At 47.7% G+C, this 26,406-nt stretch overlaps 1 protein-coding gene across 2 annotated transcripts in view; it reads left to right on the top strand.

The window, feature by feature from the left end:
• Positions 1 to 26,406, top strand: part of AFAP1 (actin filament associated protein 1) — a 169,021-nt gene that overhangs the window by 110,585 nt on the left and 32,030 nt on the right. For both annotated transcript variants that reach the window (XM_017539084.2, XM_017539086.2), the window contains exons 7-10: positions 4,678 to 4,773; positions 7,642 to 7,723; positions 13,704 to 13,853; positions 21,988 to 22,199. In XM_017539084.2, the coding sequence (XP_017394573.1) occupies positions 4,678 to 4,773; positions 7,642 to 7,723; positions 13,704 to 13,853; positions 21,988 to 22,199 (540 nt within the window). The remainder of the gene's footprint in view (positions 1 to 4,677; positions 4,774 to 7,641; positions 7,724 to 13,703; positions 13,854 to 21,987; positions 22,200 to 26,406) is intronic.

The following is a 26,406-nucleotide window of genomic DNA, read 5'->3' on the forward strand; positions in this document are numbered from 1 at the left end:
TGTGTGTGTGTGTGTACACAGATGCTGAAAACATGAGCCTTTATGTAGGGGTCAAACAGAAGACAGGAGCCAATATTCCCAGAAACGGAGTGGTCAGATTTCCTTAAAGAATGTGCAGAGATTGTGTTTCTGGAGTTGAGGGCTCAAATTAAAAGCAAACAAAAATGCCACAAAACATATAACAATTTGTTTTTTGGAGGATTCGTGATTCTGAATTTGGATCCAGTTCTCTTAAATACACATTGAACTTCTCATAGCCATGGCTCTTCAAGTAGAATTGTATTATTAGAGACCTCATTTATAGCTGTTCAAAGAATTGGAGTGATCAATGCTTGACTTACTACTTGTGACTTAACTCTGCTGCTGCAAGTTGGCAATCAACAGAGATCCGGAGTAGAAAGACAGTTACATGAGACTAACCTGATCTCTCCAACTGGCTGAAAACATTTGTGGAAATAAAGACTTGTGTCTGCGGATTGATGTTTTTAGCAATGCCTTTCTTTGTGCCTTGGACATAGTGATTATCCAGTCTGGGGAAAGATAGTCCCATGAAGCTGGGATGCCATGAGCAACCCCCTCGCTGCGCCCCAGGTTGGTCCTGAGCCTGCCCTGGGTGGCTGAATGCGATGCTCCCAAACACTGTTGGAGGCGCTGTTATTCTCCTGGGGAATGTGAGTTCTAGCTGGGAGAGAAATTAATTATTGGAGGGCACACGTGGCTTGTTTGTCTGTGTTCCCTATTCTAAGCATTGGGATTATATGGGTGGGTGTACCGGGAAAGGCTTCTTGGAAGGGCGGTTCCATGAGTGGCTTTGATGCTAGGCAGCATCGTCTGTCTGCTGGAAAGTAGGACCTGACAGGAACAGAGGAGGGATGGGGACACTCCAGGGACCAGGCGAGTCTGCCAGGAGCTTAGCCAGGGTGTGTGTGTGTTAGGGTAGGGCTGGGTGGGGAAGCGTGTATGTGCCAGATGGCTTTTATCTACTTGCCTTTAAAAAACACACAACACAACCTTTTCCCCTTGAGGATTTTAGAAATCTGTGCCAAGGCCTGGGGAAGCTTGGTCATCAGGCTCTACTTATTTTAGTGATGGCCTAAGTTTCTTTCGTTCTGCTTTTCTCTTTCCTTCTTTTTTTTTCCTTCATGAAATCTTAAGTCCAATTTCTTTCTTCAGTCCCTAATTTTTTTTCCCTTTAATCAAACTTTTGGTGGCTGTTTTGAAGTAGGCATTGGGAACACTCCTCTTATGAGCATGAGCACATCTTAGTGGGAGACACAGCCCTCTGTGGCCTGCTCTGAAGAGGAGCGTGTGGCTGTCTGTGGGCACGTGTGGAGCCGGAGCCCTGCTTCATGGACCACACAGAAGGGCCAGAGCAGGCTTCCCAAAGATGGGAGACCTCAGCTGAATCGTGAAAGATGAGTGATGAGTTCTATTTAGCTATTAAAAAAAACAAAAAACAAAAAACACAACTCCTTTGGAAGACACCGTTCACACAGCCAGCCCCCTCCACCCCACCCAAGAGGCTGCTGGGAAAAATTGGAGTAGTGCTGCCAAAGACGTGTGTAGAGTCTTCCCCCACTGAAAAAGAAAAGAAAGAAGGCAACCTTTTTTTTTTTTTAATAAAAACATTTGCCAGAGATCATGGGTTTTGGCAGGTTGCGTTTTATAGAGTACAGCCTTTTAGTGTAAAATGAAGAGCATGTCAAGTTCAGTTGTATTTGTGTCATTGAAGCACATTTTATTTAACACCATTAAATGTAATCGCGGGAAGATCTCAGGCTTCCTTAATGCCTGGGGAGAAACACTGGGCTGGATACTTCGCATTTGTTTTATCGTTTAGTTTTCACAGCGACCCCCCGAGGTGTTATTTTGTGCGTATCATTGAGGAAGGAAGGAAGGCTCCGAGAATACATTGCTCAGCTTCACATAAACAGCAAGTGGTCGACCTGGGGTTTAAACCCAGGGGAGTTTGACATAGAAGCTCAGGAGTTTTCTTTTCTAGGGAAAAGAAAGAGTCTTGTCCGCAAATCAAATACAAATTTGCCTTGCCGATTGGAGACTTAACGATTACCTTAGGGCAGGTGAGGGAGTAAAGACCGAAAAAGCAATTAGCATGAAAGTGAGAGAAACAGGAGAGATCTGACCCACAGATCACTGCACTGAGGGTCCCGTTTGGTCCTGCTTCCACACCCTGCCTTAGCAGAGGATACAGGACAGCCAGCTCTCCGGGCCTCTTCTTTCGTTTTCTTTTTCTCCTTTGTAGTCTTCACTGTGGACACCACTCTATTGTTTTTTCATGAAACAGCTGGGCAGCAGAATGGCTGGAAACACTATCGTGGTCTCTTGTCAGGCCTTGGATTGAATCCCAGCACCAGCACAAGCCAAGGGGATTTGGATGTCTGTGGAGACCCAATTGCAAAATTATGACACACATAGCTGGGACTTTGCTCTTTCTTTCTTGCCCAGAAGCAGCTTGGGTTTAACTGAAATTGCAGCTTAGTCCCAAAAAGAGTAGAAGACATTTTGAAAGATTTGCCTGCTAACCTTTCAGTTCTAAGACTGTGACTTTCACAAGTGCTGGAACCTTGTCTGTCTTATTTTCTGCACCCCTCTGTGTCCAGAGCCAGGCCTGGATGTTGATTAGCTCAGTAGGGGTTGGAGAAACACCTACTCCAACAGTGGGGTGGTGACTGCATGCAGCGATGGCTGAGAATGCCCTGTGCACGGAATCCTGACCTGCAGGCCCACAATCCCTGCATCTGGAAGATTTGTGCAGTCATTTTTGGGGGTCTTATCACAAATCATAAAAGTGCTCCCAGTGATGATGGTGTTGCTACCATGGTTTGGACGGAAACGTGCCGCATGCTGGCTTAGACGTCTTCTATAGTGGGTCTCACTTTCTCAGTTTAACGGCATTCCTGCCAGACAGGCAATCTTGACACCCACTCCCTCGCTAGGGAGGGACCTGAAGCTCTAAGAGAGTGAGTACCTTCCTCCAAGGCCACACGGCTGGTAACAGGTGTTCTTACTGAGAAGGTGGACTCCATCAGACGGGATGTTTGGGCCTCTCTGCCTCCACCCTCTTCCCTCCGCATCCTCACTCTGCCTTCTGTTAAAATGGACGTGTCCTTCAACAGGAGAAGGAACACTTTGGAAACGCCTTCCTTTGCACCACTCCTCCTCCACCCATTCCGCTGCAGTCCCTCCACTTCCCTGTGGAGTCATGGCTCTCTCTTCCTCCCTCTCTCTCTGGGCTCATCTCCCTCCGTGGAGCTCTCTTCTTCTTCTCCTTGAGGGCTGTACTCTCCTGGTTTTCTGCCTGCTTTCCCGTGCCTTCTAGCTCAGCAACTTTTACCAGCCTCTCTCCTTCAACTCTACTAAACACTGCCGGGCTCCGGGTCCTTCTCCCTGATCTGTGTTCTATGTCTTGCCGTCTTCCCCGGTAAACTCATCTAGTCCAAGGTGGCGAGAATCATCTTTTTGCCAGCAACTCCCAGTTTATTTCTAGCTCTGACTGGAAGTTTGCTGTTGACTCCAAACTGGGTTCTCTCCACCCAGCCCATTTCTCTGCCCAGTCTTCCTCTGAGTAAATAGCACCACCCAGTTGCTAAGAATCCAGGAGCCACCTTGGAGTCAGCGGTTTCCCTTAAACCCCATGTGCAATCCAGCAGGGCCTGGCGATTCTCCCTCGGGCACCTCCTGACTCCCTTTCCGTCCTTCCGTCTTCACCTGGATCACTCCAGCCCGTGCTGCCACCTGCACAGCTACAGCCATGGCCTCTAATGGGTTTCCCTGTGCTTCGCTGTTGTGCCTGTGTAGTCATTTCTTCCCACAGCAACTAGAGTGCTTTCTGCAGCCTTGTAACGATTGCAGGCTGGTTGTGCCTCAGGCCCTGTCGCAGGGCAGTTAATCCTCAGAAGGTGGGTAGTGTTGCACCTGCGCTTTTCAGATGGGGAAGCTGAAGTGCAGAGCAGTGCATTGATTTGTCCAAGGCTGAAGCTGGGGTTAAACCCAGGCGGTAGGTCTTGAGTCAGTGCTCTTGAATCTGGTCCCTCATCTCCTTGAAATGCCCCCAGGGCCTGTCTTCTCCTGGGCCTGAAGGCTCCTACCTGCCCCCGCCTCATCTCCTACCACGTCCTCCCTCTCCCCTCCTGCCACTTTGCACTCTGGGTTGTTCGCAAGCTCTTCATATCCAGCACAGCGACTTTTCCCCAGCTGTTCCTGCTGCCCAGAGCCCTTCCCTGCCACTTGTTCGCACGGCTGGACGCTTCAACGTGGGTGCGTAAGGCCCCCAGGTCTCTTGATGTAAAGTAACCCCCCACCATCTTTTATTCTTTGAAGCACTTACTGTTGTCTCATGTTGCCGTCATTCTTTTGGTGACCTTCATTGTTCACGGCGATGTATAAATTCTATGGAATGAAACTCTATGCTGGCGGGAAATGTAGATGCATGTTCCACACCCTGTGTCAGTACCAGTGTTGACAGACGCTTGCTGAGTGGATGTGTGGGTGAGTGAACAAAGGAGTACCTGGCACCCTGGAACTCAGAGCCGGGTGCTGTTGAGCCTGTGAATTTCCCTACTGTGCCCTGTGCCTCTGTCTATACAATTCATGGTTCAAGCCTTTAAGTGTCTCTGCCTTTGGGCATACTCAAAAGGTGTCTGTCCTTTTTTGTAGGTGATCAAAGAAGCCTACAGTGGCTGTAGTGGGCCCATGGACTCAGAATGTCTTCCTCCACCCAGCTCCCCGGTGCATAAGGCAGACCTGGAGAAGGTAATGACGTTGTTCTTGCTGGGGATAGTCACCTCGCAGTGGATTTAGGTCTCCTTCAAAGTTTGATAACATTCTCTGAGAATTTCTGGTGGGCAGATCACGAGGTTAAGAGATCGAGACCATCCTGGCCAACATGGTGAAACCCCATCTCTACTAAAAATACAAAAAAATTAGTGGGTCATGGTAGCACACACCTGTGGTCCCAGCTCGGGAGGCTGAGGCAGGAGAATCACTTGAACCCAAGAGGCAGAGGTTGCAGTGAGCCGAGATTGCGCCACTGCACTCTGGCCTGGGCGACAGAGCAAGACTCTGTCTCAAAAAAAAAAAAGAAAAGAAAAAATGCAATCATGCTTCCCATCCTTTTAACTGCCTGCTTTGTGCTAAGCTTGAGGTAGTCATTTTACAGACTGTGTAGTTAGTTTTGTTGCTTCCAGCTGCAGATGAAGAAATGGGTTTAAAGCTGTGAGGGCCTTGTTCAAAGTCACATAGCTATTAAATGGCAGAGCTGAAGTCTGAAGGCAAGCCTGTATACTTCTGGAATGCAGCAGGCACTTCATAAATGTACTTTCCAGAGTTCTCCGCCTCCCTTTTCTTTGCATTCTTGTTGCTTGTTGGAAGGCAGAGGAGCATAGCAGTGGACGGGGATGGCCTGTCATCTGTACACCCCTTTTTGCCAGGAATATATAGAGCCCATCACTGTTCCACCACAGGCCCCGCTCTGACTGCACCGTGTTTGTCTAACTATGACTGATGTTGTTTCCTTGGCGACCCCTGGCTTCCTGCCATGAAACCTGCTGGCAGCTTGTGTCCCAGGGGCTTTCTGAGCCCTCCCTCTCTAGCCCCCTGCCAGTGCAGAGACAGAGATCCTTTTTTGTCTGTTCTTGTGTGAGTCAGGATTCTCCAGAGGAACAGAATTAATGGGATGTATGTATGTAGAAGCAGATTTATTATAAGGCATTGGTTCACATGCTTATGGAGCGTGCAAGTCTGAAATCTGCAGTGTGGGCCACAGCAGGAGACCCAGGAGAGCCGTTGGTGCGGCTGCAGCCTGCAGGAATTTAAGGAGAAATCACTGGCTCCGAGAGGCCAGTGGTTTTGTTCCATTGAGGCCCTCAACTGATTGGATGAGGCCCACCCACATTATAGAAGGCAAGCTGTTTACTCAGAGCTCCCTAATTCAATTGTTAATCTAATCCCCAAGTGCCCCCCATATTGACACATAAAAGTAACCATCGCAGTCCTCATCCTGATAATGAATGGAACAGGCTGTTTTTCCCCGGACTTTAAAATCAATATCTGCTCACTTCAGAAAATTGAGAAAGCATAGAGGAACATAAAAGGGATGAAAAAAGTCATTCATTGCCACAACACATAGAGGGTGCAGTTCCTCTTAACGCTCTTGCTATATTAACTCCTTTTTTCCCTGAGTTTATGGGTTTCTTTTATGGTTTGGAGAATCTTAGGCATAAAATTTCTTATACTGCTTTTTTTCACTTAACTTTGTATTACTAGCAAATTTCCAGGTTTTTAACAACCTTAAGCCACACACATTTTTACATTTTCATTAGCTTAATGTCAAATTCGTATGACTCTACTATCACTTACATAGCTGCCTGCATTAGCTATTTTGTCCTTTTATGGGCCGTCTAAAATAAAATGGTGCTTGACATCTTTTGCATAGTTTTTGCTGATTCTCTGCCTATTACTTGAGAATAGATTTCTGGAAGCTGAATTATTAGACCAAAGACCTCTTTTTCTTTTTTTAAGACTTTGATTCATGTTGAAAATCAAATTGTTTTCCCAAAAGATTGGTGCGATTTTATTTCCCATCATAGGGCATCCAAGCTCCTCGTCCACGCACTCACGCCAGAACTGGTGATTCCGCCGTACTTCTGTTGCCTTCTGAGGCAGTACTGTGAGCACGTGGCTGGACCTGTTGCCCTGGATTCCTGGGATGTCCCTGGGGTGACAGCCAGAGCGGTGCCGGTGTCGGCCATTATATCACCGGAACTCAGCTTCCCACTAAGTGGTGCTCATTCTTTCACGGCAGCTCTTACGGGATTGCCTCTCGAGTTCCAAGTTGAACAGGCGTGTTCCTTTGTGCCTGGGAACTGCTACACATCTCCTCTGTGTCCAGGTGGCCAGTCTCCACGGCCCTGGGGTGGAAGGCACAGGATCTGAGGACGGTCTTTGGAGGCTGCTCCCTCCTCTGTGACCCCACAGGTGCTTGGGTGGCAGTGGAAGGAGTCTAGCGCAAACACTGGACCTCATTCAGCTGCTAACGTGGAACCCTACTTACGCTCATTAAGTCCGGAGGTTTGGACGGAGGCAGTGACAGTACCCCAGCCCTCTCTGTAGGTTTTGACAGTAACCTTGCCCCCACCCTGTGTCCATTCTGAGTGTACCTGTTACAAACAAATGCCTGACACTCACCCAATTAATTATTGGTGAATGACAGGAAGAAATTAAATGGACTACGGAATATTTACTTCTGCAAGGATAGTATGGCTTGGTGAGAGTAATATTTTTTGTAATCATAATATTTTTTCAAAATCATTTACAGGAAGTGATTTAAATGAAATAGGCATGAGACAATATATATATAGGCTAGTATAATTATAGCCTCAGTGAGTTTTTCTTGTTTTGTTTTGTTTTTCCCTTTTTTTTCTTCCTTTGGATGTTTTTAAAGCGGTTGTAGCCACCTCGCCAGCCTGTCTTTGTTATGGCTAAGCTCTAACTACTTCTGGATTGCTATGAACTTGGCCCATGTTTTCTTTCGCTTTTGAGATAACTTTTGGTTGATCCATCACACATCACTTGGTCCAAGTGACCCCCGTAAGAATAACTTCATCCTTTTTATCCTTTCAGAAACTGTCTTCAGAGAGACCCAGCTCAGATGGGGAGGGTGTGGTGGAAAATGGAATTACCACATGCAATGGAAAGGAGCAAGGTGAGTTCTGTCTGTGCCAAAAATACACAAACTTAAAAAAAAAACCACAGCCAGGTTTGCAAAGTCTGGTCGTACAAAAGATGTCCGGGGTGATTGCGATGTGTAGATTTCGTCGCCATTGCAGATGATACTGATGGGAGTACCCGGAAAACCCGTAACGTCAGCCCTGCGGATCTCCTTTTTCCATCCTGCCAGACTTTGACCGAGGCTGCTCCGTCTTTTTCTGCCCTGCATGTGTTTTGAACTTACGACTCACAACAGGTTATTTCTTCACTTGATCTATCACGGAGACAAATTTGCATTGGGGAGTAGCCGGCATGTTGCTTAGGGACCTGGTGTCCAGTGAAAAGAACTTTGGATAATGAAGCAAGAAACCCACTTTCTCATCAAGCTCTGTCTTTGCTTAGCCATATGATCTTGAGCGAATATTCCCTCTTAATAAGCCTCAGTTTCCCCATCTTTAAAATGAGGAGGCCAGACCTGAAGATTTCTGAGATTCTTAAAAAAGATTTTCTGAAAATGTCTTTATTTTGCCTTCATTTAAAAATTGTTTGTTTGTTTTTTGAGACAGAGTCTTGCCCTGTCACCCAGGCTGGAGTGCAGTGGTGTGATCTCGGCTTACTGCAACCTCTGCCTCCTGGGTTCCAATGATTCTTCTGTCTCAGCCTCCTGAGTAGCTGGGATTATAGGCATGCACCACCATGCCCAGCTCATTTTTGTATTTTTAGTAGAGATGGGGTTTCGCCATTTTGGCCAGGCTGGTCTCGAACTCGTGACCTCAGGTGATCCACCCGCCTTGGCCTCCCAAGGTGCTGGAATTACAAGCATGAGCCACTGTGCCTGGCCTCATTTAAAAATTTTTAAAGATTATACATAATATAAAAAATACATAATGTAAAATTTACCATATTTACCATGTTTCAGTGTACAGCTCAGTGTGTTAAGTATATTTATGTTGTACCATCATCACCACTAGTCTTCAGAACTCTTCATTTTATAAAAGTGAAGCTCTTTTAAACACTCACTCCCCATTCCCTCCTCCCCCAGTCCCTGGCACCCCATTCTACTTCCTGTCTCATGAGTCTGACTGCTCCAGGGACCTCACTGAAGTGGAATCCTACAGGCCGTGTTCTTCTATAAGTGCTTATTCCACTTAGTTTCAAGTGTTCAAGGTTCACCTGTGATGTGGCATGTGTCAGAATTTCTTTCCTTTTTAAGGCTGAATAATATTCCATTGTATAGACGGACTGCATTTTGTTGATGAACACGTGGGTGGCTTCCGCCTTTTGGTTAGTGTGAATAATGGCGCTGTGAACATGGGTGTGCAGATAATGAAGTCTCCCTTATGTTTTGCACCCAGCTTTATGGAGATAGAAACTACATGCAGTGACATTCACCCTGTTTGACATAGTGTTCTGTGAGCTTTGACAACACTGACAAGCACGTAACCATCACCACAATCAAGATATGGAGCGTGGCTCTAACGCCAGCCCCCACCGTGTTCCTGTGCTCTTTTCTATACCGTCTGCCTGGGCCTCTACCCCGGGCCTTGGCAGCTGCTGATCTGTTTCCTGTTCTTTACCAGAATGTCGTAATGTGGAAGCATCTTGTTTGCAGACCTTTGAGTCTGGCTTCGCTCACTCCACATGCTGCGCTGGAGAGCCATCCGTGTTTGTGGCAGGTGTCAGCAGTTGGTTCTTTGCTGCTGCTGACGGCATTCCATTGTGTAGATGGACCGCAGTTAGTCCATTCACTGCTTGAAGAACATTTGAGCCATTCCCACTTTGGGGCGATTGTTTAGAAATCTGTTCTGTGTATCAGAGACAGGTTTTCGCATGGACACGTTTTCACTTCCCTTGGGTAAAATAGCTGGGAGTGGGCGCTTGGTACAGCCTCGGTATTCCCACTTTTGTTTTGCTCTTTCTATTGTAGCCATTTTAACAGGGGTGTAGTGGTATGCGATTGTGTTTTAATTTGCATTTCCCTAATAACTAACAATGGTGAACATTTTTTTAATGTGCTTATGTGCCATCAGCATAACTTCTTTGGTGAAATGTCTCTTCAACTCTTTTATTCATATTTTTATTGGATTATTTGTGCTTATTGAGTTTTGAGAGTTCTTTGTATTTTCTCATACAAGTCCTTTATCAGATGTGTTTCGTACATACATTCTCCCAATCTGTGGCTGGACTTGTAATTTCCTTAGCAGTGTGTGGATGGAGGTGAAGGGCATGGCTTGCGGGTGGGGTGGGAGTGTTCCCTCTGCAAAGCCGGACGGCCTGTGTGCTCACTGAACCTGTGACCTTGGTGGCTCAGCTGAGGAATCTGACCACCCGAGCCCAACTGCCCACTCATGGGGTGAACCGAATGTTTCCTGTCTCTGTGATGAGATCACTTTCAGCCAAGTAGCCATCCAGCCCACTAAGAACCTTGGAGCTCAAATAATCTGGACTGTTGTGACATTACAGAGTTCACTCTCAGAGGTCACGATGCCACTTTTTTCATATGTGGTTTTCCGAGTCTGTCCTATCTGAGTGTAATTTCGGTTCTATCCATCGGAAGTTTTTCAGTGGAAAGTATTATCTGTGTCTTCCACAGGGCACACATTATGTGTAATCAAAACCAGGAAAGCTCTCTTTAAGTTTTGCCCTGAAATAAAATAACATACAATCTCAATGTTCCTACTTAGAAGTCGAGGCTCAGCAGACGTTGGTTTGGTCGGTCCATGTTCTGGTTTGCTGTTTCTTCTCCCAAAGCACCTATTAGGTTCTGCAGAATAATATGTGTGTCTGGAGGTCCTGGTAAGCAGAGTATCTATATTTAACATTTTCCTGCTCCCTCTGAGCAAGAGCAACCTTCTATACTTTGGAATTAAATGGTGGTGACCTTGGTTTACACATTTCCTTTTTGTCTGGCATGGTGCTTTGCATACAGTAGACACTCAGTAGTTACTGGAGAAAGTTAAGGTTTAAGTATATTCTAACCTTCTTCCTTAGCTTTTATTCTTGCCGCTCACTCTTGACCAGTTTGCAGCTGAGAGATTTCAGTTAAGCTCCTTTTACCCCAGCCTTGTTGTAACTCAGACACATTTTTCTGCTGGCTGCGTAGAGAAAATCCTGAACTCATACAGGTTTTTCTTAGTGTTAGAATCTCAGCTGAACAAAGAAACAGTCCAGGCTCCATGTGGTCAAAGCTACAGGGAACGACTCTGGAACTCCTGTTTCTTCTGTCTAATAAACCAACGCAATGTGGCTGATCCTATTGATCCCGCAGCAGGTGTGAGGAGTGCGGGCCGAGGGGGTCCTGGGACCGTCTGCATGGGAGCTGTGAGACTCCTCAGCCCCACTTCACATCCGTAAGAGGCAATCATTTGTGAATGTGTCTGTTGGTAGAAGTCCCTGAATAAATAGTCTGATGGTATTGATTCTCATGGCCCTCTACTCCTCCCAGTAGCCTACATTTTATAAAGCGCCTGAATGCCCATTCCCGTAGGATACTGGGAAACTGTGGGTTTATGATACTTGCGGCTTTAGAGAGCGCCCGCATTAGCCCTGCTCCAGTGGTGTGTGCCAGAGCCTGCCCACCTCACTAGCCAGCATGTGCCTGGGCACTCCAGCTCTCTACTCTCCAGCTGCAGGGGATTCAAAGTTGAGTGTTTAGTTTTTCTTCCCGGTTCTGTGATCTGTGCTCACCTCTGCCTTTTGTTCTGATACATAGCATCAAGTTGTTCTTGACGGTTTTATCCTCGTGTTCCCATATACTTGGACTTTTTCTTCCAAGGATTACCTTACTTCTGCTTTTGTAAAAAACGACTCAGGGAGTATTCAAGGAATTCCAAGTTTTCGTTATAATCTCATTTCTTTCTAGTCAGAGTTTAGCAAGCACTTTGTCGGCCGAATTGGGCTTTCATCTGAAACGCCGGCTTGCTGCGGTGGGTGTCATTGTCTGTGGGGATGCCTCTTGCTCCACCAGCCTTCCTCAGGGTGCCCCGGGCACTCAGGCTGTCCTGGCCAACAGGACCTTCTTCATAAAGCTCACCGGAATGAGGCTGCAGTGAGACATCATCCTCCGGGTCTTCAGAAACAGCTGGGAGGGACCGTCCACTGTTGCTGTCCCTCTTGGTTTGGTGGGAGTGACACTGAAGTGATACAGCCGTCCCAGCTGTGCGCCTCTCTGTCTGATGGTGGCTGGGAGAAGCCGTGCCCTGAGACTCAGGGATTGAAAGCGAGGCTCGGTGCTTTATTTCAAAAGGGGGTGTGTGTGTTGGGAGAGTGGAAAGTGGGATGGGGGCGGCATTCCTGGGTTCTTTGTTTCTCATATCACATGAGGCCTAAGTCTGATTTGTTTAAAATGACACAGAAATGCTGGGGCTGTGTTGTAATAGTCAGCTTGGGCTGCCATCACAGAATCCCACTGACTGGGCGGCTGAAACAGCACGTATTTAGACGGTCCTCGAGGCTGGAGTCCGAGACCCGGGTGCCACCAGCGTTGGTGCTATGAGGGCTGTCTTCCTCAAAGGTGGCTTCTCCCACGGCCTTCACCCGGCCTTCCTGCTGTGCTTGTGCAGCCGCTTTGTAGAAGGACACGAATGCTACAGGCCCAGGACCTCACGGGAGGCTGGAGCGTGGGAGGGCAAGGCACGAGGCAGGAGACCCGGGGGTGTGTTCTGCCGCCCTCATGCGTTTGGCTGTGGTGGGGGCAGCAGGGTGGAGGTAGAAGGACGACTTCCCACCCCCGTCAGAGAGGATAAGGAGACTGCACGTGTGAGTGTGTGCATGTATAGAGGAAGGGTTTAGGAGTTAGGCCAGGGCGTGTCCTCCTGTGTCCCTGGCCTCTCTGCCTCTGCACTTCTTCCGTGTGATATGTGCAGGTGTTCATTTGTCCATGGGGCGGGGGTGGGAGGGAGTCCTTGACTTTCATCACCTTCTGAAAGGGCCTGTGAGCTCCAAAGGCTTGCAGACAGCAGGTTGAGGGATTCACATTGGAGATGAAGGGGAAAGGGTCTGGGCAGTGGGGTTTAGGCCATGACACTGAGCATCTCTCTGTCCCCACAACTCTGTGAGCCCCACAGTGCAGCTGTGTTCCGAGTGTCTGCATGTCCCCTCATCTCCAATGTAACCTGCAGTGTAGTTGTGTCCTAAGCACCTGTGTCCTGAGCGCCTCGCTGGCCTCCCTCAGTTCCAGTCCCAGGCACATAATGGCCCTGGGGAGATGAGATGGGCAGACAGCCCACCTTCTCCGAGGGCTGCTCTCTGGCCCAGAGGGTCTTGTCATTTGGTTCTGGCACTTTCTCACATGCACATTCTGATTTGGTGCCTGATGTGTCCCTGTAATTCTGTGGGCGGTCACAGACAGAGCCTGCGGGGATGGAGAGAGATGCCAGCGACAGGATGGGGCAGATACAGAGTGCCAGCTGGCAACTGATCCTGGGCCTCTGTGGTGGGAGACGGTGGGGTGATGAGAACCTCCATGTGGTCCTTGTCACAAGCTTCCTATGAGCAGCCCTGTGTTCTGCTGGAATCCCAGCATCTAGACCAACAGCCAGCATATAGCAAGTGCTGATTAACTAAAAGTCGAGGGAAAGGCTAGGTATGGGGGCTCATACCTGTAATCCCAGCACTTTGGGAGGCCAAGGTGGGTGGACCAGTGGATCCCAGGAGTTTGAGACCAGCCTGGACAATATGGCAAAACCCCTTTTCTACAAAAAGTAAAAAAAATTAACCAGGTGTAGTGGCATGCACCTGTGGTCCCAGCTACTCCAGAGGCTGAGGTGGGAGGATCCGTTGTGCCTAGGAGTTCAAGGCCGCAGTGAGCTGTGATCACAACACTGCACTCCAGCATGGGAGCCAGAGCGAGACCCTGTCTTTAAAAAAAGAAAAAATCTTTCTAGGGAAAGAAGAGGTGGGTTGTGATTTATGTTTTTGTTTTTCAATTAATATCTACAATTAAAACATGCTTTTGTTGTTGTTGTTCTTGACAGTGAAGAGGAAGAAAAGTTCCAAATCAGAGGCCAAGGGCACTGTGTCGAAAGTCACTGGGAAAAAAATCACCAAGATCATCAGTCTGGGGAAGAAAAAGCCATCCACAGACGAGCAGACCTCCTCAGCTGAGGAAGATGTTCCCACGTGCGGTAAGGCTCGCCTGCCCGAGAGGAGCGGTGCCCACCCACGTGGGGGTTACTTTTTCCCACGGTGCAGTCTGTACCACGTTCATCCAAGGCTCCTTAATTCAAGCTGTTTTGCATTGGACTTGGACTCATTCACATTGGGGAAATGTATTAAATGTTTACATTTTTACCTCTTATTCATACGATACTTTGCAGGAGTTTGAGATGATCTCTAAGGTTCTTTTAAGGAAAAAAAAATTCCCTTTGATCTTCTGAAGTTCTCCCAAATCCCTTGGAAGTGTTTTGAAAGGTGAGCATATGCGGGGGCTGTTGGTAAACAAAGGAGTATGAGAAGAACTTTCTAGAATTAAGGTCAGGTCTTTCCCTTTGGCACAGTGATAAAACTCAGCTCTCTATATTACTGTGCTAGTCACTTTCATGTTGCTGCAAAGGAATGCCTTTGCAAAGGAATGAGGCTAATTTGCAGAGAGAGGTTTCTTTGGCTCACGGTTCTGCAGGCTATGTAAGCACGGTGCCAGCATCTGCTCAGCTTGTGATGAGGCCTCAGGAAGCTTTTACTCCTGGCAGGGACAGAGGGGGAGCTGGTATGTCACATGGCAGGAGAGAGAGAGGAGCAGGAGAGAGGGGAGCAGGTGCCAGGGTCCTTTAACCATCAGATCTCGCAGGAACTACTCATGTGAGAACTCACTCACTACTACAGGGAAGGCTGCAGGCCATCGATGAGGGACCCGCTCCCGCAGGCACCACCCACCAGGCCCGCCTCCCACGCTGGGGACCACATTTCAACATGAGATTTAGAAGGGAGAAATATCCAAACTAAACCATTTATATTTCTCAAACCTCAGTTTCAAATCTGGTCTAACACACTGACTGTCTCCCTGATCAGTCTTTCATCCAGGAAGTCCTCTTGAGCGGCACCATTTGGTGACCACAATAGCCCTGGCCTCCCATGGCTTCCAGTCTGGTAACAAAAGATATGAACAAGAGCAGTTACCACTGAGAGATGTTTGTAATAACTGGGTCTGGTTGGCGATAGGAGGGAAAATGAGGCAATGAGAGGATGATAGGAACCTCAGTGGGCTGGGGGACCCAGCACTGTGGGGTGGCCTCCATGGAGACATGGGTGAGTTTACATCCAGAATGCTTTCTAGGCGGTCAAGTTCAGAAGCACCATGCAGCTCTTCCTAGGGGGGAAACTTAGCTGCCTTTTTGAAAAATTAGGAATGTGCTGGAATTTTCCTTGTGTACTACTGCTGCACATTCAGCTTCGCACAAGGTGAACCCATCATTCCTTCTATTTGATTAGTAATTCTAGTTACCCCCACCCCTTATTGAGCATCCATTATGTCCGAGGTATTGGATTTTATTTTGGGATGCAAAAGATACCTCATTGAGTTCCTGCCCAATAGTGCCTAAATTGGGCAATATACACTGAGATCAGTTTATTCCACAGAGTTCACGTCCCAGTGGTGTGAGCTCATGTGGCAAGGATGATAGAGGAGGGCCAAGGTGGTCAGGAGGAGGGCTTGATGGCAGGGCAGATGAGAGGAGCCTGTAGGCGAGAAGGTGTGCGCTGTCTGGGAAGGAAGACAGGCTAAGCCTGGGCTCCTCTGTGGCTTTCACAGTGTGATCTGGGAGGCAGCATCATACCGATTTCTGGTGGACACCATGAAGTTGGGCAGACAGCAGTGAAGGCCTCCTGGTTGAAGGAATCTCAAGAGGTGTTCTGTTGAAACAGCCGCTGTGGGGCTGACTTAGGAGGGATGGCCATCACCATAAGGGACCCGTGACTGAGGAGCCTGGTGCACTCCAAGCTCCCTGAACTGGGTCAAATGGCAGTTGAGTCACAGATGCAGGCCAGTTGGTGCTGATGGTTTTCCACTACCCCATCTTTCCTCCCTCTACGAGGCGAGAGCTGAAAGGCAGCCACCTTGCTGAAATGCTGTCAGCTGAAGCACAGCTGTAGCACAGAATGGGGAAAGTGAACCTGATGATGCCCCAGTGCTGGTCCCCGCTGACCTCTGCCTTTCTTGGAGCACATGGTAAGGCGGGACTGTCTCACATCAACCCTTGAGAGAGAGGGATGAGAAATAGAAGAGGGAATTGGCCAACAAGAAGGGAACTACTCTTTTGTGTTTGTTTTTTAAATGCTCTACCTCGGTGGAGGAAATAGAAATTCTTCCTTGAAAATCAATTTAACATTTCTATGAAAGGCAATTGAGAGACCTTGACCCAAACCCCTCCATTTACAAAGGAGAGCACTGAAGCTCAGAGAGGGTGCGTGGCTTGCTCGGAGCCACACAGCGAGCTGAGAGCAGAGACAGCCTCCGGCCCAACTCTGTGGGTTCCCTGTCCCACTGGCCTCCCTATCCCATCCCCCAAAGAACTGAACACTGCCGTGGCTCCTGCTAACTGCGTTTGTGCTGGTGCTGAGACGCTGCGGTAAACCCTCTTCTTGGGCACTTTCTTGGAAGCACTGTTGGTCACTCAGGGAGCAGGAGTACTGCATCCATAGCATCTAATTAGACACGTGTGGATTCCTATCAAACTGCTTAGTGGACAACTTTCGCCTCAGTGTTAACGGAACATCATCTATCTACAAGATTTGAAAGCTGTCATCTAGTTCTTTGCAGGGGAAAGGGGAAAGGGGAGGAGCTTTTAGAAAAATAAAGGGGCAACAGTGACCATTTTCAGTAATTTTAGTACAGCTGCAAAGTTTCAGGCAGAAAAAGTTGCTGGACAAAGGCCCGAGAGACTGAGCCTGCCAAGTTGAGTCTCCGCAGCTGCTTCTCTGCTCCAGGGGGATGAAGGGCTGGGCTAGACTGGCCGGAAGGGCAGTGTTGCTGAGCCCACAGGACAGAGCTCCCAGGAGCCACTGAAAGCAGAGTTCAAATCCCAGCCCCTCCGCACTGTGCAGCTGTGTCAGCCGGGCCCCTAAATGCAGGACAGAGCTGCTGTGAGGGCCTTGCTTGTGGAGGCAGGGGAGGGAAGGCTCTCTGCACGTGCTTCCTGGCTTCAGGAGAGGGCGGTGAGGATGGCAGCCTGGCTGGCCAGGGTCCGCCTAACCCTGCAACGCCTAGTGAGTGACGCATTCAGCATTGGGCAGCTCAGCCCAGCACACAGCCACGTAGGTAATACGATCTGAGACAGGCGCACAGACCCCTGACGAAACAAGTCCTGAGCGACTGTCACTTTATGAATTAAGCTGCTGTTACCAGGAAATGCATTTCCGTCTTCTCTGCTCCCCATCCCTATTTCGCCTGTTGGGAATGTGGTGCCTTCTGACTGGCTCACCTCGTTCTGTTTGGCGTCCCCGCCAGGCCACCAGATGGAACTTTTGAAATGTTAGACTAATTGTATCACATTCTGTGTTGACTAAAACCAAAGTGTCTCATTTATTGCCCAATTCGGGGTCTCTAAAATCCTGTCCCCACCTCATGTTTCTACCTTCTCCATGACTGGCTTAAGAACAGGCTCTGACTGGCTCCCTGCCTGTGTTCACCACAGCGTGCAGAGCTTGGCAGATGACGCCAGCTCAGTGAATACTTGCTGAATGCATGCATTCCTTTAAGCAAATTGCTTAACCTCTGGGAACCCTGGGCTCCTCCATCTGTGAAATAGGCTCAGTACTTAAATTCCTTGGTTTTCATAAAAACTGAGGGTAAAATACATGAAACACTGAGCTTAGTGCCCAGCCCCTAATTTATGATGGATAAACGGTCACTGTTATTACCCATGTGTTCCCCTGACGTGTTTTGTAGAAATTCCTCTAAGCGTACCAGACGTATCCGAGACACTGTACATGTAATGTTGGACAGATAGATCATGAGAAACGGAGAGGCTGAGAGAAAGGAAAGGCCCCAGCCTGCAAGTCGGAGGGCTTCATGGAGCCTGGGGAGCCTGAGCTGGCTCTGAGGAACTTACCAGGCATTCCCAGGTCCCTTCCAGCTGCAATGTTCTATGACGTTATGAAGCTTTCAATGGCAGGAGTTTTTAGTAGACATTCAGAAAAGTTATGTAGGTCTCAGTTGGTGTCATAATCCACCTCCACATAGCATGCACCTGGAGTCCCCGCTACTCGGGAGGCCGAGGAGAGAGGATCGCTTGATGCCAGTTCAAGACCAGCCTCAGCAACATAGCAAGGCCCCACCTCACAAAAAGAAATCAGACGATGTCTGATGAAAGGGCAGGAAGGCATTCTTAGTCCAAGAGTCACTGTGACAGGGCTTTGGTGTACCAGCTCCTCTGCCCCAGCCTCGTAGAGGACACTTTGCGAAGAGTGGAAAGGAGGCTTCTGGCTTTGGCAGGCCCGTGATGCTGCCAGCAGTCTCCTGACATGTGGTTTCTGCGAATGCTGCTTCTTGATGCCCCTCTTGCAGGCCCGTCTCCTCTCAGCTGATCATGAACAGATACTTGCTAAGATAAAACAAACAGTTACCTTGGGATATAATGCCTCTGAAAAGTGTTGAACCACACTTTTCATGCAACCACATGCAACCAAAGCGCAGGAGCCCCTCGGGCAGGCAGGCACTATCATTTCCCTTCCTAAAGAGAATAAATAAATGGAAACTTGGCCACGCTTCCAGCAGGCTTTGCCTGCCTGATCCTCTGCAGCTGACGGAATTTGAGAGCCACCTGGCACCAAGACCTGCGACGCCCCATATCCGGAACAGCTGACCGGGGAGGCTTTATATATGGTCCGCCTCCGCCTGTATTTTTTGCTTGTTTGTCTGTAAAGTTAGTTTTATATTTCTAGTGAAATCTCCTCATGCACTCTTGCCACAGTGTTGCAAGAAACTGCACTCTTTCTTTGGAATTTGCAGCAGAAATAGCTGAAAACTTTAAACAACACCCGAATTTAAAATTCAGTAACACCGTACCATAATATCATAAGTGGGATTCAAAAATAAAATCAGATGTATCAGGACCTGCCTTGGTAAGTAGTTTCTTGAGACACCCTGGTGAGCCGGGAAGCTCTCGCCTGCAACGCGTGCTGCAGGATCCAAGCTGGCCGGTCCTGGCTGCTCTCTGGCCCCACCTGGTGGTGGACGTTGCTCCAGCGTAAATGTGTTCCCGGGGATGACTTGGGGTCCTGGTCAGCATTCTCCCGATTGGGAGAATACTGGGAGGTGCAGAAGACACTCTGACTCTAGACACCTTAGATGAGGTGGTCTGCCATTTCCTGCATGGACTGTTCATGTTCCCTACCCAGGTAAATGCCCAAAATGCCTCTCTGTTTTGAGAGATGGGGACGGGGACTGGATGGGCTAGGGGCCGTTGCTGAACATGGACAAGTGACTGTGGAGCCCTGCTGATGTGAACAGGTCTGTTAAGCCTGGGGGATTTTTGGGGGGAAAAGGTGTTAAAAATCATGCTCTATATAAAATGTGAATCTGTCCAATATAATCATCCCTTTTGTGGCTGAAATGTCAAGAAATTCCTAGCATCTGGGGGCTTTGGGCCAGATTCTGCCAGGGAAGAAGACACCACGAGAATCCATGTCCCTCTTTGGGACTGGGTCCTCTGTGGTTGGGAATTGCTGCCCCACGGCACTGTAGGCGTCTGTCATTGGGTCACTGGCGTTTCAAATCTTGGGCTCCGTGAAGGGTTACTGAGTCCTGACTGCTCCAGAGCACGGGCCATTTCTCTTCCCTGTGCTTACCGCTTCCTTTCAGAAAACGTTTTTGGCCATGTTAACCTATGCACCTCAGTACGGGAAGTTATTTGAGAGGAGGCCTTGCCTTCCTTTTCCTTTTGGATACACCACCATGTTTGTCAACTCATGCTCCAGACATACTTAGGATTGATACGGTTGGCCATCGTTGCGTGAAAGTCTGAAAATGGAAAAATGTTGGCTTTCAGCGCGAGTGGTTTCTCTAGACAGTATCAGATCCATGGTGAGCACGAGGTTCCCAGCGCTGTTACTGGTTGCTCAGACATGATAGTTGACTCTCTTTTTAAGTAGAGCTTTCTTTTTTCTTGTTAAAGAATAAATGTATTGGAACCACATCATTTATAAATACCATTTTACAGAACAAAAATGATGGTGTAGGGCCCCAGTTGTATCCACGTTAACAGCTCTTTATCTGCCATTTTAACTCACAAGGGTGAGATCTGGCTTTGCTGTGTGGTCTGGTCTTGGACAAGATACTTCACAGTATCTGGGAGGTACCTTCCTCCTTAAAGCCTCTGAGACTCTTGCCAACTTTGATTCTGGAGCGTCTTCGCCTCCCTCCATCCCTCCTAAGTCTCTGAAGTACAAGGAGCTTGGATGAGCGTAGCTCGCTCTCTGAACACAAGAGGGCGGCCATAGCACCGGCCTCGGAGCCTCAGCCCGGCCTCTTTCTCCGTCACTCCTAAGTACAGCAGCCCACACCCTGGATGAAAGTTTTAGTTCGGGAGAAGCAGTGTGCATTTCTCTTCAGCGTGTGCTGGTAGAAATGACGTCACATTCAGCCAATGAAAATTTAGACTTTGTACCTAGTAAGCCATTGAGCCAGTATTTATAAGTAATAAAGCATCATTCTGGGTCCTGAACATACCTCTCTCTCTCTTTTTTTTTTTTTTTTTTGTCTTTGTAGCATTTATCCATTGCTAATAAGGTGTGTGAGACTGAGAACATAAAAGAAGTAAGAAACATCCTCCAAAACCCTTTTGGAAAGGCATTTTTATTAATGTTTTTAGCAACAGGATCTCACTGTTGCCCAGGCTGACCTTGAACTCCTGGCCTCAGGTGATCTTCCCGCCCAGCCTCCTAAGTAGCTGGGACTACAGCTAGTGCTCGACTTACGACCACAGTCGGGACCGCGGACCGGTCGTAACATGATTTGGTCGTAAGTTGAGTAGGCTATATGTACAGTTGAAATGGTGCACGCGGAGATGGTAGTGCTGCCGGAAGCTGGTCCGCACTGTCGTACGCCCAGCTGGGCAACATTTGCGCTGCCAGACGCAGGGCAGTTGTGGCTAGCGATTGTGGTCGTAAAGTCGAATGGTCATAAGTTGCATAGGTGGTAAGTCGATCGATACCTGTACTATTGGCTGGAAAAGGAATTTGAAAAATCAGAATTGGAAAGGATGTATTTTGTTTTACTTATTAATATTTTTAGGGCAGGAGTATATGTGTGTGTGCATGTGCAAACCGAAGGAGTACTGAGTGACTTCAGCCAGGGATCGTGTATCTCTTTTTCTCCCATTACTAATATTTTATATGCTGTTTAACTCACTTTCTAAATCTTAAAGGTGGGGCAGTAATTTACTAGCATTATGGTGTGGTTGGAAGGTGCAGCCACCCTGATAATCTTTTTTCATGTGTCGTTATTTCTAGAAGAATGCATTTTATGTTGGTAACAAGTGAAACTTGTCCATTTCCTGTATTTGAGGAGGATTTTATTTTAATGAGGAGAATAATTTTTCCTGTAATTCTGCCACTCGTCGATCTGTGGTGTACTGAAGATATTGTGCCATATCAGAGACACAGATCATGAAATGTCATGTGCATTCAGACCTGGGGTCTAGATTTCTCCTGGGCAGCCTCACCAGTCACTTTGCAGTTGCAGGAGCAGAAAGGTGGCAGGTGCGTCCTCGGCCTTGGGTGGGAATCTCTACCAGCTGGCCTGCTTCCAGCACTGGGAGCTTAGCGCCTCCCAGGGCCTCCTATTTCTTAGAAAGTTTTCATTTATGATAGTTTTTGTTTCCTCACGTTGAGTCCAAATCTGCCTGCCTATGACTCTTATCCTACTTGTATCATTGACAGCTCCTTAAAATAAACGAAATCCTTTTCCAGTTTGAAGACAGCTGTTGTGCCCCCATTTCCTTCTGGCCATCCAAAACCCACTGGCCTGCTAACTTATCATATGCTGTAGGTGAATTCCACAGTCCCACATCAACACTTCTAGACGCCTGGTAACTGGTTCTTTGTACATGTTAGATTAGGGGCTTCCAGACATGGTCTGTGTTGTGTGATGAAAGCCCCCAAAACTTGCGATGCTGTAGCCATGGTTCTCCTAGTTTATGTGAATTTGCATTTCAGGCCTGTTCGATCGTGTGAGAGATTTGTTTTGTCCACGGTCCCTTCCCTGGGCCTCCTTAGTGCAGCCTTAGACGGAGGCGGCTGACGTGTGGCCTTGTCTCCCTGCAGGCTATCTGAACGTGCTCTCCAACAGCCGCTGGCGGGAGCGCTGGTGCCGAGTGAAGGATAACAAGCTCATCTTCCACAAGGACAGGACCGACTTGAAGACCCACATTGTGTCTATCCCCCTCCGTGGCTGCGAGGTTATCCCAGGTTTGGATTCAAAACATCCTCTGACGTTCCGGCTGCTTCGCAACGGCCAGGAGGTGGCAGTGTTGGAGGTAGGGTGTTTTCCAGGGGCTGCACTCCACAGGGGACCCGCGTGGTGATATTCCTCTGAAAAGCGGACTGCTGGCTCCTCTATCAGAATTCCTCCTGTCTTGCTGACAGCAGCTGTTTTCGGCCCACCCCCTTTTCCCTCACTGCCCAGTCTGTGAGTCTTCGCTTTGCTTCTCGCCTCGGTCTTTCTTTCTGGGAGATGCAATAAAGCAGGGAGCCCAGCACCACTTTCTACCCAGCTGTCCACATCAGATTGGCTTGCCTCCTTGTCTGAGTTCCTCTGTATGCCTGTTTGCAAGGAAATTAAATACACAATCCCATAGAGTACGTTGCTTTTTTTTAAAGTACCTGGAAAATAACTTGTTTTAGAATTTCCAAGAAATCTCTTTCCCCCTGTGAGCTACCTTTGAAATGGTGGTAAATGTTTCCTTTGGAATGTTCTTGACTTCTTTACAGATGGAAGACTTTGTGGGGCCATCTGAATGCCCTAGAGATGGTGGCCAGTGAGCCTCGTGACACAGAAACCAAAAGAGCACCTTTGGGGTGTGGGAGCCCTGGACTTTGAGCACGCGGTGCTCTTTGTTTGGCTGCCTCACTAAAACTTCTTATTCATGAAAGCAGAAAAGACAGTTAAAACTCGTAGCTACATACCCAAAACTTTCACTATTGAAAGTTTTTCATTTTTCATCATAGAAAATGTTTTGTTGATGTTTCCTCCCCAGAATTAGACCTTTTTTCCTGTGGTTTTTTTTTTTTTCCCATTTATTTCTGTGTCGATTCCCCCACTTAGTGTTATTATGACTAAGATGCAAAGACACACACACACAGATCGATGCAGTCCCGGGCGTCAGATGGTAGTGTCCACGTCGGCGTCCTTATGCTACAGACTTGATAGAAACGAGTTCATGTGAGATGTGGTGCGTGGGCCGGTGTTGGTGGAAACTCACCCGGCGTGGAGCCTCCTCTAAACGCCTGTGCAGTGATGCTCATTGGCAGAGGAGAGAGTGCCCATGCTGCGACCAATCCACGGCTGCCCAGCCAGGCAACCCGAAGATCTCGAATTTCACACATAGGAGTTCATTTCAGGGACTGTTTTCACAGAGGCTGCTTTTTTTGGTGGGGATAAAAAGTAGGTTAACAATATCGCTTTCCCGCAGTGCTCAGGAGGTAAGGGACGGTCAGCAGCACGGGTTGCCAGCCCCATGGCTGGTTTTGCAGCAGTGTGGTCTAACAGAGAGGGTTGGGTTCCAGTCTTAGCTCTGTGCAGACTCTGATCACAGCCAAAGCTTTTGTTCTCTCGTGGCTTCTTTACTCACTGTAAAACATGAGTGCTGAGCAAGAGTCAGTGTACTTTGTAAACATTTATGTGGGCTGAAAACTGGAGGGTGGATGGCAGTGGAAAAAAGCTGAAAACTTCAATGAGGAAACTATACTCCTGATGTAACAATGCCAGTCTCCTGTGAGAGCTCTGGCAGCAGATCTGAGAAGGGCTGCAAGGGAAAGGAGGCACGAATTGGCACAGATTAGACACAGGAGTGAAGAGGAGGGTGCCGGGTGGGTGCCCAGACAGAGAAGCTCAGGATGGGGTGGGGTGGGGGGAAGTCGGGAGCTGTCTGGGGAAGAAGTCCCCGCCCTGCCATTGCTAGGGGACAGTAGCTGTGTCCCCAAGTCCTTTAGAGAAAGCGGTAGCTTTCATACCTTCAAAAATGCTTGTCCCACTGAGGAAGGTGCTTATTCTTGAGAGAGCTGAAGTGGGTAGACTCAGTTTCCTGAATGACATGCCAGCAAGAACTGGAAGTTTAACCAGTATCACTTCATCTGTGACAACTGTTTTCACAGCTGAAAAGTGACTTCACTTACACTTGACACATAGAAACATCTATAGCCTTCCAACATAAGCAAGAAGCCTGTCCTCCTCAGTGACGAAATGGTGTGAGCCAGCCAGTAGACTTACAATCTATACTTTTTCCTAGATTGTTTTATTTTAACTTTTGTTTTGAGATAATTTCAGAGTTACTGAAAAGTTGCAAGAATAGCACAAAGAATGCCTTTGTGCCCTTCACCCATATTCGCCAAAGACTAACCTGCCCACGCGTGCTGTCTCCCACACAGTCCTGCATGTGCACTTTCTTTCCCTGCACCCTTTCTCTCTCTGTATGTGTGTGTGTAGGAATTTTTTCAGAACCTTTTGCAGGTTTGCTGTCATTTTGTCCCTAAATACTTTGATGTATATTTGCTGAAAGCACCTTACCAGAAACACAGTGTAATGATCACAGTCAGGAAACTGACATGCATGCTATTCGCCGGTCTCATTCCTAGATCTTCATCAGATATTCCTGGTTATTTCTATAATGTGCTTTATGAGCAGAAGGAAATCCCAGACCATGTGCTATAGTCCCCTGCCTTGTCTCTTTAGCCTGCTCTGTCTGGCTTGACAGCATTGACACTTAGGAAGGAGGCTGCTCTTCTATAGAAGGCTCCCAGGTTTGGACACGTCTGCTGTTGCCTCTCCTTGGGATCCAGCAGACAATTTTAGCGGGAGCCCATTGGAGGTGGCGGCACGTTTTATGCTGCGTTACATCAGGAGTCCTACAGCGTCTGTGTGTCCTACTCATGATGTTGATGGATCCCTTGAGTAAGGTTTCCCCACTGTAAATTGGCTGCATGTTTTTTTTCTCAAATAAGTCTCATGTGGGAAGATGCTTTGAAACCATGTCACTATCCTGTTATTGTTCACAATTTCGCCCGCTAGTTCCAGCATCCATTAATGACTCTTGCCTGAAAAACAGTCATAATGACAGTTGCTAAATGGTGACTTTCTAATTCCGTTGTTCCTTCTGCGTTTATTAGCTAACATCTACGGTGAGACCATTTTCCTTTACTCCCATTTAATTATTCATTTGTTTAATTATTCATATGTATGTATGTATGTATGTATGTATGTATATCAGTGGGAATTTGTAGATTATTAGTATTATTTTTGAGAAAGGTTTCATTCTGTCACCCACCCTGGAGTGCGGTGGTGCAATCTCGGCTCACTGTAACCTCCACCTCCCAGGTTCAAGCAATTCTCCTGCCCCTGCCTTTTGAATAGCTGGGATTACAGGCGTGCCACTATAGCTGGCTAATTTTTGTATTTTTTTAGTAGAGACAGGGTTTCGCTGTGTTGGCCAGGCTGGTCTCAAACTCCTGACTTCAAATGATCCTCCTGCCTCAGCTTCCCAAAATGCTGGGATTGCAGGGGTGAGCCACTGTGCCTAGACCATAGATTATTATTTTAATCAGTGATTATATCCTTTATTGTCATGATTTATTCTGGTCAAACTATCACAGATTGAGTCAGCAGGAGACCCTTGGAGCTCGCTGTTTGTCCTTTGCCATGTCTCTGTAATAAAGAGATTACAGTCCCTCATGCTTAGAGCACTTTCTTTACTTTATGGCACAAGGAGATGCCCCAGGCTCATCTTGTACTTTTCTTGGCCCCAGACCTGGAGTCAGCTGTTCCTCCAAAGCACGCTATTCCTTTTGTTGGAGAATGGCGGGGAATTTAGAAACCAGGATCTGGGTGCTAGAGGCGCTCCCTTCTGCTGGCAGGTCATAGCTTCTGGGTCTTTTCCGTAGACAAACGCAGGAAACAGATGTGTGGGTGTGGATGTGGATATATACACGCACATTCACATGTTTATATGTTACACATATGACAGATACTTGTAAGCGTAGATATACGTGGATATACATATATATATGCATGCACCCATACACGTCTCCATGTCTATACCTATGTATGTATGAAAAGCCATGAGAACTAATACCTCCAACATCACAGCTTTATTTTTTAAAGGCTGATGAGGAAATTTCGTAAAATGAACTAGGAAGAAAACAATTGGTAAACTCTAATGTAACATATCAATTTCATCTTAGATATTAATTGTATTAAGGTATTGTTAAGATGCTTTGGTGAAATGGTTATAGTGGCATAGATATAGATTAATCATGGGTACATTCTTAATATAGGTTTTGTTTTAGGGAGGACATAAGACCTGTGAAGAGAACACATTTGTGACCTTTTTTTAAAATCCAAGTATTCGCCGGGCGCGGTGGCTCACGCCTGTAATCCCAGCACTTTGGGAGGCCGAGGCAGGTGGATCACGAGGTCAAGAGATCGAGACCATCCTGGTCAACACGGTGAAACCCCGTCTCTGCTAAAAA

The sequence above is a fragment of the Cebus imitator genome, unplaced genomic scaffold, assembly GCF_001604975.1.
Source record: "Cebus imitator isolate Cc_AM_T3 unplaced genomic scaffold, Cebus_imitator-1.0 Scaffold117, whole genome shotgun sequence".
Lineage (NCBI taxonomy): Eukaryota > Metazoa > Chordata > Mammalia > Primates > Cebidae > Cebus > Cebus imitator.